Source organism: Penaeus monodon, chromosome 35 (genome assembly GCF_015228065.2).
Source record: "Penaeus monodon isolate SGIC_2016 chromosome 35, NSTDA_Pmon_1, whole genome shotgun sequence".
In the NCBI taxonomy this organism is placed as follows: domain Eukaryota; kingdom Metazoa; phylum Arthropoda; class Malacostraca; order Decapoda; family Penaeidae; genus Penaeus; species Penaeus monodon.
In genome coordinates, this window is record NC_051420.1 from 8,121,062 (window position 1) to 8,130,714 (window position 9,653).

The window sequence follows — 9,653 nt, forward strand, 5'->3', positions numbered from 1 at the left end:
TGCAGATTTCAACCAAGGGGACAGGGCCAACAACCTCTCGTCGCACATCCAACACCTTCGCAACGAGGTCACCCGTTTTAGGGAGCAGCTCACAAGTGCCCAGGAAGAACGTTAGTAAGAGGAGTTGCTTGTTGGGTTAGGGAAGGCAAAGGATCAGTTAGGTACATATTTTTTAGTGGATGATTTACCCTTTGTTTTATCTTTAGTTATTTATTTATTGTTATTCTTTAATAGTGTCAGTCAAATGATTCAAAGTCAAAACCAAGATCACCTCCAGACAACCACACATTATTATTATAATTAGATATAAATATGTATTTATTTATTTTTTATTTTATTTATTTTTTCTTAAATAAGATGAAATAGTTGCATATCCAAATATCCTTTTATATCCTATCATTGCATATCACCCAGTGATATGATGCATCATTGTCTGTCTACTTCTAAGTATTATCACTGGATATCTGTATCAACATGGAGGATAAGGAATTACAGTAAGACCTGGTGACTGTAGCATTGAGTTTGTATCTTCAGTCAGGAATGGCATTGTGTGGTTTTTATTTATGTAGTTGGTAAAAGAATGAGGAAGTTGCCACACAGGTAGATTTCAGTACTGTATACAAGTAGAGGTTGTTCTTGTTGTCCTAGATTTCTAGCTTGTGAGCAGAGTGTACAGAAACTGAGGATGCAGCCTACACAGTTTTGAAGGTTTGCCATCTTCAGATAGGTAAAAAAAAATACATTCACCTGTCCACGACAAAAACGAAGCTGCAGCTAGTGGTTACCTACACTTGGCAGTCTCGCACATCTAATCCGCTATGGATTCCTGCATAAAAGATGACCACCTCTCCCCCACACAGACAACCGCACAACCCAGCAATATGCAAATGAGGAGCGGCTGATCCGGGAGGAAAACCTCCGGCTGCAGAGGAAGCTCCAGATGGAGATTGAGCGGCGGGAGGCCCTCTGCCGCCACCTCTCTGAGTCAGAATCCAGCCTGGAAATGGAGGAGGAACGGCACTACAACGAGGTGGCATCACAGCGGCACCGCACTCTCTCTAGCCCTGTGCCCTACAACCCCTCACCTAGCTCCTCCAGGCCACTCTCCCCAGGTGGGTTATGGGGTGGTGTGTGAAGGGGGTTCAGATTTTAGGGGGATGCAAAACCCCTGTGAATTTGGATTTATTTATTGGATTTATGGCAAGAGCCTCTGGCTGGGTATAATCGTTATTTTCCATTGTTGATGGTGTTGTAGTTGCCGTCTTTGTTAAATACATACTGTAACTTCTTGATTGCTAATCAGATCTTATGAGTAAGGTATTTTAAAGTATTCCTTCAAGAGTAGTGTAGTGGATTTGGTTCTGTCATGTCTCTTGGCTAAGAAGCAGCTCCCCTCACCAACTGACCTTGGTTGATGACCCAGGTATAGGAAAGGGAAGGATTGGAATCTTTTGTGCAGACTAATAAATAAAAGATTGAATGCCAGATTTAGTGGTTGGAATTTTTGCTTTCCATAACTTGCAGCCAACAAGTGCATCTAATTTTGTGAAATTCTTATTTGAATGGTCAAATATATAGATGACAGTTATGATTCACTTCAAGTTTCTTAAAACATATAGTTACTGTTACAAACGTGGTTCTGAGTTAAGTATCAGGCTTAAAAATAAGGTAAATGGTGGAAAGCTTGATGTATAAATTTAGAAGCACTATTAGCAGAGTTAAACATGCAGGGTCAGACCCCATGACTGAGGTAATTCTGTGTTCTATTTCTCTCTTAATAATGAGGCCTTGAAAGTGAAAAAAAAAAATCCTAATTTAGGTACATGGGTTTACCATAAAATTTTCTCATTTTCTATATTGTATTTAGATTCAGGGTACTCATTGCCTTGAATTTTAGTAAAGAGAGGCTTAATAGTGTTGGTGTTATAATGATGTTTTTTTTTCAATACCTGCTTTGTATTTGCTTGAACTTTGAATTCGTAGGATCAGATTCATTATTCTATATACAGTATAATTATTGCTCTTTTATTGCCTATCACCATGATGTAATGTACTTTTATAATTTCTTACCCTGGGTAAAGACTTTGTTTTGATTGTCTTTAGGATAATCTGAGGATGTTAAACCAATTTAAACCCAATCGGCACGGATGGCAAGAATACATGCCATGCCCACTGTAATTTAAATTTATTTATTGTATTTACACGTAGATGGCTCTATAAGTGCTTAGTCACCAAGGAATCAGTTATTAGTCCTACCTGTCTCACCTGTTTACCCTTTTCCTTGACTATTGGAAAGGGTCTTTTGTATTATTTCATTGTCTTAAATGTTACCAAGATATAAATAACAATTATAATCATAACATCAATAACAATAATAACAGAATTGATATTAGTTGTAATAAAAAGAAAAGCACATTTTCCCACAGTCGGTCACAAGGGCCTACTGATAGACTTCTTGCCAGCTGAGCACATGTGGAGCCATCTGTATGTAACAAAATTCACTGAAAACTACAGGGGACAAAATGTAAATCGGATGTGCTTGGGTTGATATAGATCCTCATGTGAGATTTGGATAAAAGTTATAATCTTATTCTTGTATCTTACATGTTTCTCTCTCTCTCTCTCTCTCTCTCTCTCTCTCTCTCTCTCTCTCTCTCTCTCTCTCTCTCTCTCTCTCTCTCTCCCTCTCTCTCCCCCACCCCCACCTTCACCCATGTTATTTATTTCTTGCTTTTCTCTCTCTCCCCACAGGTCTATCCAGCTACAGTGGCGGCAGAGACCTGTTCTCCCCCCCAAGCCCATGGGCCGCTGCCCCCACTGCGGCCAGGTGATCCTCCACCACCCACCGCCCACAGCCCCCCCGCCCTCCTACCTGCCCTCCACTTCACCACCTCCCCCACCTGTAATCTCACCTGCAGTAAGTCCAGGGTTTTATGATGGTGCAAGAATTTTTTTTTTTTTTTTTATGTAGTGGTAGAGTAAGAGTAAGGAGTTGGGTGTGTAGATTTGTAGAAGAGGTATGAGTGAGAATGAATATCTTCAGTAAGAGAAGGCATTCATTCTCATTCGTACCTTTTCTACATTTGTCGCAGTGAAAACAGTTCATTTAGTTAGGTTTGTGTCTCTTCTTTCCCATTGAATGTCCATCTCTCTTGCTCTGAATGTGTGTCCCAAGCCACTTTTGTTCATTGGATAAGATTAGGGTACAATGCTTTTTCATTTTTCTGGAAGACTGTTTACATCATCAATTCAGAATACAGTGTGAGTTCTCCAAGTGTTCTTAAATAATATAATAATAATGTTTAAAAAAAATAGGAATTAAGATTAAATACATTCAAGATTAATAGATATTCATAATGTGTCTGCTTCACATCTAGGGGGGGGGGGGTTATGGCGTCATGATATCGTTTGGCAGGATGACACTTTAAATAACATAGTGTTCTTAATACTGAATGTTTTTGTTTTAGTTTACTGCTCTGAATAGTCATATGATATTGGTAGACAAAAACCAAACAGCTTTTTGAAATTCCCCAAAGATCATGGGATCTTGCCATATTATATAATATAGCCTGTGAATCAAGGTTTCAGGAACGTTTTCTCTTATGATTACATAAATGCTTCACATTTGCTATGATGAAAAAGTTCTCTGGCAACTAATATTAAAAACAATATACCCTGTTAGTTGCAAATAAATCCAGATGATTTCAGATTTTGTGTAAATAAATACAAAATTTATTAACCAGAAGTATGACATTTTATAGATTTGACATGCTTGTATCCCTGAGATTTCCTTTACAAATGAAAGTTTTATACGTCATATTCATCAACATATGAAGATAACCCTCAGTGATGGTATCAGAACTCTCTCGGCATCACTGACTCTGGTGACTTTTGGCAACCATCCTGCCGTTTGGCCTGGGAATCTGCTACATGTAGTGGAACTTTCCGTTCTAACACATCATAACACCTATAACCATACCCGACATAATTAGTCAGTTTGTTGTGACAGCTATAAGCATGGCCCGGCAAATACAGGATAAGGTACTGATGTAATCATCAATCTTCTAACAACTACTATTTTTAATAAAGGAAAGCCCAGGTCACATGTATTCAATAGAAGGTCCACAACTGCCAAGGCCATCCTCTTATGTGTACAATTTTGTCCCATTAAATTGGAGAGAGGCATTTAAATTTCACAATATTTATCAGGAATCATTCCTTGATAGTAGATGGCCATTTTAAGTTCATGTTTAGAAATTCTTTTTATTGCAAGTGTTGCATCCTATCTTAACAGCCATAATGTACTTGTTAAAAGATATTCATTTACATATAAGAGATTTTGTAATAGGGTATATGACTTGAATATATTGCAGGTTTTTAAACTAGCCAATGCAAGGCATTAAAAGAAGAGTGAGAGAGAGAGAATATATAGAAAACATAAAAAAAAAAGTTTTGAAAGCAGCATTTTGCCTTCATTTTGCTTGATATGTAGAAATATCACATTTCAAATGTCAGTTTGGATCACATGCCTCCTAAGAAGCTTGGGGTCAACAAGAAGGGAGAGAGAGAAAAGGCATTGAAATATTTTGAAAGTGTAGGACAGAGTTGATGAATTGCAGTTGATTATGGAGCATAGTTTTGAGAAGTGTATTTTTTCAAGTAGATAGAACTAGTATGTGTGATTATAACTATGGAAATATTAAATTTGGTTATTTTTATTAGTTACTATGTTAATGCATAGATATACATTGTTAGATGGTTTTAGTGTGTTTTATAGTTAGAGATAGCATGTGTTTTATCACTATATGCTATTATTATTATTTTTTTTTTTTCATTCTTTCTTTTGATTAGTGAAGGAAGGTGAGCCTTAGTTCAGAGTCATTGTAAAGTATAGAGTGAGTGAGTTAGCCCAAGAGTTTTTCTGAACTCTTGCTTTTTGGTGCTATTACTAAACCAGAGACAAGGGAGTGGAGGAAACATTGTCCCGGTGCTTTTGAATTTTATTTCATGTCGACATTAACCCCAGCGCTGTAGCTTTTGTGTATCGAAAATTTCTTAGGGCCTTTGAGTGAAAAGAGTAAATGATCATAGAGAATTAGACGTTTGCAAGACTTGAATACAGTTTTTGTAGGAAGAATATCTCAGGCCTAGTTTACTATACACTCTTGTTTAAGGAGAGTGTTATTTTTTTTTTTTTTTTTAAGTTGTATTTCAAGTGTGTACTTAACTATTTTCGTGGTTGGTTTGTGCCTTTGGGTCATTTTGATATCTTGGTCGTCGTCTTTTTGCGGAAATAACTGTGATCATGTAATATTGGCTTCCTCCCTAGTTTTCCATTTTGCTAATAATTTTTTTTTTTTTCTACATTTTCTTTTCTTTGTGTTTTCACAGAAATGGAATGATATTTGTAATTATGATCTCTTGATAATAATATGATTTTTTTCTAATGTATAAGGGTAACTATAATCTGTTATCTGTTTTACTTACATTTATAAGTGATATAACTTGCATATGATACCCTCACACAGGCTTGCACCAAAAACACATGTATACGCACACGTACAAACACACACGCACACACGCACACACACACACACACACACACACACACGCACACGTATAAACACACACACACACACACACACGTACAAACACACACACACACACACACAAATACAAATAGATAGATAGAAAATACTGGTAGCTAATGTAGCCATTCTAATGAAACCCCAGGCAACCCAACTAAAGGTTTGTTCCATTTCTCTCTTCCTTCCGTAGTTCCAGAGACATGGGACCCGCACCTCCCAGGAGCGCTTCGTCAAGCCCATCGCTCCGCCTCCTACCAGTTCCACGCTGCTGGCCACACCCCCTGGCCCCCACCACCCCCCAGCGGCGCCCTCAGGGTCCTCCTCCTCCTCCTCCTCCTCAGGAGCGACCAATTCCTTGCCGCCCAGCCATCCCCCTCCACCTCCTCCCCCCGTGCCCGCCCCCCAGCTGCCCCCCTCCCCGCACCCCCTCGCACCCCCCTCACCCATGGATGTCAGTCGGAACTGATGTGCCGAAGGAAGGTGAGAGGCGAGGGCAAGCGGAGGCTGCGGCAGTCTGAGATCTAAGTGTAGTTTATTTCCGTTTATGTTTTACTAATCTTTTTTCCTTTTTCTTTTCTTTTTTTCTTTTTTTTTTTTTTCTTTTGTTTTCTTTCTCATTTCATTGTCATTATTATTTTTATTTATTTATTTTTTTCTGTGGTTATACTAGCAAACTCTTATTCTCTCTGATAGTCTTAATATCTTATTGCATCAGTTTCCTCTCTGTCAACCTGTCTGTTTTATTTTTATTCATTAAAAAAAATTTTCTATTTATTTTTTTGTTTATTTACCTTTTTTTTCTTTTTTACGTCTAATTTACGTCTTTTCACATGATAGCTTGTTGTGACAATTGTGATACTGGCGGCATATATATTTAAAGTGCGAGGGTGGGGACTATGAACCAAGCTCTTCATCCCCCTCAGCCAACAAGGAGCACTAGATTAGGGAGTCTGTAGAGAAAAGAAATAGGAGAAAATATATAAGAAAAAGTATTCATGTATGCCAGTTAGTCTTGTAACGCTCTATTATTATTATTACGTATAGATTATTATTTTTTTTTTTTTACCCGTTTGTGTTGATTGCTTTATATTTAGTGTAATTTTTTTTTTTTTCCCTAATTATTATAATTATTTGGTTTTACTTTTATTTATTGATTTTTTATAAGAAATATTTGCAGATGGCTTGCAGTCATATCGAGGCAGTTAATGGGTTTGTTTAATGAGCCTAATTTGTGATATATGAATTACACTGTAATGATGATGGTGAGAAAGAGATTGATGATGATGATCAATTAAAAAAAAAATAAAAAAAAAGAGAGAAGAAAAAAAAAGAGAAAAAAAAGAGGATAAAAATAAGATTCTAACTGAAAGGAAATAAAAAACCAGTATCGGTAGTTTTTGGTTCTCGCACATCCTGTTCCGAATGTTGGATAACTTGTCAGTAGTTGGACGTAATGAAACGTTTTCTTTTCTTTTCTTTTTTTCCGGTGACGTGAAGCAATTAAAGTACCTCTGTCTCACTGCTCTAGGGTTCCACACGTGGTCACGCCAATGAATAGTCTGTGGCCGTCATGGCTTTAGGTTTTCGTTTCCTTTCAGTTAGATTGTTTCAGAGTCGGACAGTTAATGAGTCTGACGTAAAAAATACGAGTGATATTACTTTTTTTTTTTTCTGTGCGTTTAGATTGCTCTAACATATTTTTTCTTATTTGTAAGTTTAGGTACACAGATCTATTTCGAGATTCTTGTATTTTCATCTGTGTGTGGGTAAATGGCTCTTAACATTGCCTGATAATGTAAAACACTGTCTCCTGTTATGGGTCTTGTTCTTTTTATTTTATTATTATTATTATTATTATTATTATTATTATTATTATTATTATTATAATACAATGTTATTATTGTTGATATTATGATTTTTTTTTTTTTTTTTTTTTTTTTTTTTTTTTTATTTTTTTTTTTTTTTTTTTTTTTTTTGTTATTATGATGATTTCCTCATTACCCACTCAGAATTGCATCATGTTTCAGCTAACATGTTTGAAATGATAGAATTCAGATACATGCTCAAAAAGTCAGCTCTCTCTCTCTCTCTCTCTCTCTCTCTCTCTCTCTCTCTCTCTCTCTCTCTCTCTCTCTCTCTCTCTCTCTCTGTCTCTGTCTTTTTCTCTTTTCCCCTCTGTCTTGTCTTTCTCTCTGTCTCTCTCTCTCTCTCTCTCTCTCTCTCTCTCTCTCTCTCTCTCTCTCTCTCTCTCTCTCGCTCCCTCCTTTCCATTTTCCAATGGTGATAATGTATGCAAACTTGCTCCCACCCCAACCCCATAAAAAAATGAAGTTGAGAAGGCATAATGCTTATAGAAACAGCATATACAGATTTTTGTTTCATTTCAGGCTTTTTCATTTTGCTAAAATCTCAAATGGTTTTATTTTTTTATTCTAATGCCATAACTGCCATTACAGCCACATGTAAATTTGTGATTTTTTATTATTATTATTATTATTTTACTTTATTTATTTATTTATTTTTTTTTTTTATTATTATTTTTTTTTTTTTTTTTTTTTTTTTTAGAATTTAGTTTTTAGTTTTTCTCTTTTTCAATGGGAAAATTGGAATGCTTTTTAATGACAGAGGATGAAATGCCATGGCTGACTTTGTGAATACTGTTAGGTATAATATGTGAATTGTAAAAGTTGTTTCAATATGTATAGAAAAGTGTTTGATTTTCAGTTGCTCTTTGTTTGAATTTTGAGAATCCAGTTATAAAAAAGAAGTGATTTGTAAGTAGCAGACTTGATTTTACTTAATTAGATATTAGAAAATATATTTTTCTATAGTGTGTGTGAATGCGAGTGAGATCATGTGTGCAAGCGTATGAGTGAGTGCATATGTGTGCGTGCATCTGTGTGAGTGAGTGAGTACGTGCACGTGTGTGACAGACATTCGAAAGTCAGTCATTGTTTTTTGTCATTTCAATTCAATATTCAAGAAGACCTCAAAGTTGGAGTAAGGTAAAGGATATTCTCTGTCATATTTAAATAACCTATAACTTAGGTTCCTGTGGTTTATTAAAGGCTTTTGTTATGTTATCAGTTTTTTCTGGGAACTTGTAAACTGCAAATTCTCCTGAAGAGACGAACCTCCAACCAGGAAAAAAAGAGAAAGATTAATGCTTTATTTCATATACATAGCAGAGTTTTTAAATAATTGCAACTTGCATAACTGTTATTCCTGTACACCTGTATTGCACAGATAAGCATGGTGACTTATTGAGCATTATTAACTTGTGATATTGATGTTTTATATTGGTTGAATTTGTCATCCAGATTTTTAGATAATAAAAATATACAGAATGGTGTAGACTATACCCTTTAACAAGAGTAATTCAGAAACTATTCAGATGCAAACTTGTTGATACCTAAGCAAATGCAAGACAGCCTTTCTGTACAAAGATTTCACTGTTTGGAATATTAACATGTAGAAGGTCTTACTAAGCTTCAAGCTGCATAATTGCGGCACCTCCGTGACTATTCGGACGTTTCTAAGTTGCACGTAAGTCTGTATGAATATTTTTGTTATTTAGGCATCTTGGTTGCTATTGTGCTTAGCTATTAATTCAGACCTCAAGAGAAGTCGTGGTAAAAAGTTGTTAAAGTTAAGAGCAGTTACTGTAATATGTTATTGCAAATTGTGTCAAATTGATATTGCAAAATGGAATGTGTATGATAAATTAATAAATTTTTCTATTGCTTTGAAGTGGTGGTAGTAAAGTTTAAACCTTTAGATGACTTTTTCAGGCAAATGCACATATTCACTTATTGTTCTATAACTGTTATTCTTTTTGTTATTATCTTGCTAGTGTTCTATCATTCTGGTTTTGGTATGACCCCTATTTGGTGTTTTTATTTTTTGCTGTACTTTATTAATTACTGATTATCATTATTCATTTATTATTATAATTATTATAAATACATTTGTTATTATTACTATCATTATTAGTTATTTGCTGAGTATACCTTACTTCTTTATTATTTATTAAAACCTTCTCCTTAATAAAATCAAATGCCAGAT

General features: G+C 35.6%; 1 protein-coding gene across 1 annotated transcript in view; it reads left to right on the forward strand.

Annotated features, from left to right (window-relative positions):
- The window catches only part of LOC119595216 (coiled-coil domain-containing protein 6-like), a 23,293-nt gene that overhangs the window by 11,757 nt on the left and 1,883 nt on the right, over window positions 1–9,653 (forward strand). Inside the window, 11 exon segments of the mRNA XM_037944383.1 lie at window positions 1–110; window positions 861–1,112; window positions 1,868–1,874; window positions 2,752–2,917; window positions 3,232–3,261; window positions 3,786–3,908; window positions 3,997–4,041; window positions 4,374–4,396; window positions 5,529–5,547; window positions 5,779–6,039; window positions 6,766–6,797. The exon segment at window positions 1–110 is cut by the window's left edge and continues 48 nt beyond it. Of these exon segments, the coding sequence (XP_037800311.1) occupies window positions 1–110; window positions 861–1,112; window positions 1,868–1,874; window positions 2,752–2,917; window positions 3,232–3,261; window positions 3,786–3,908; window positions 3,997–4,041; window positions 4,374–4,396; window positions 5,529–5,547; window positions 5,779–6,039; window positions 6,766–6,797 (1,068 nt within the window).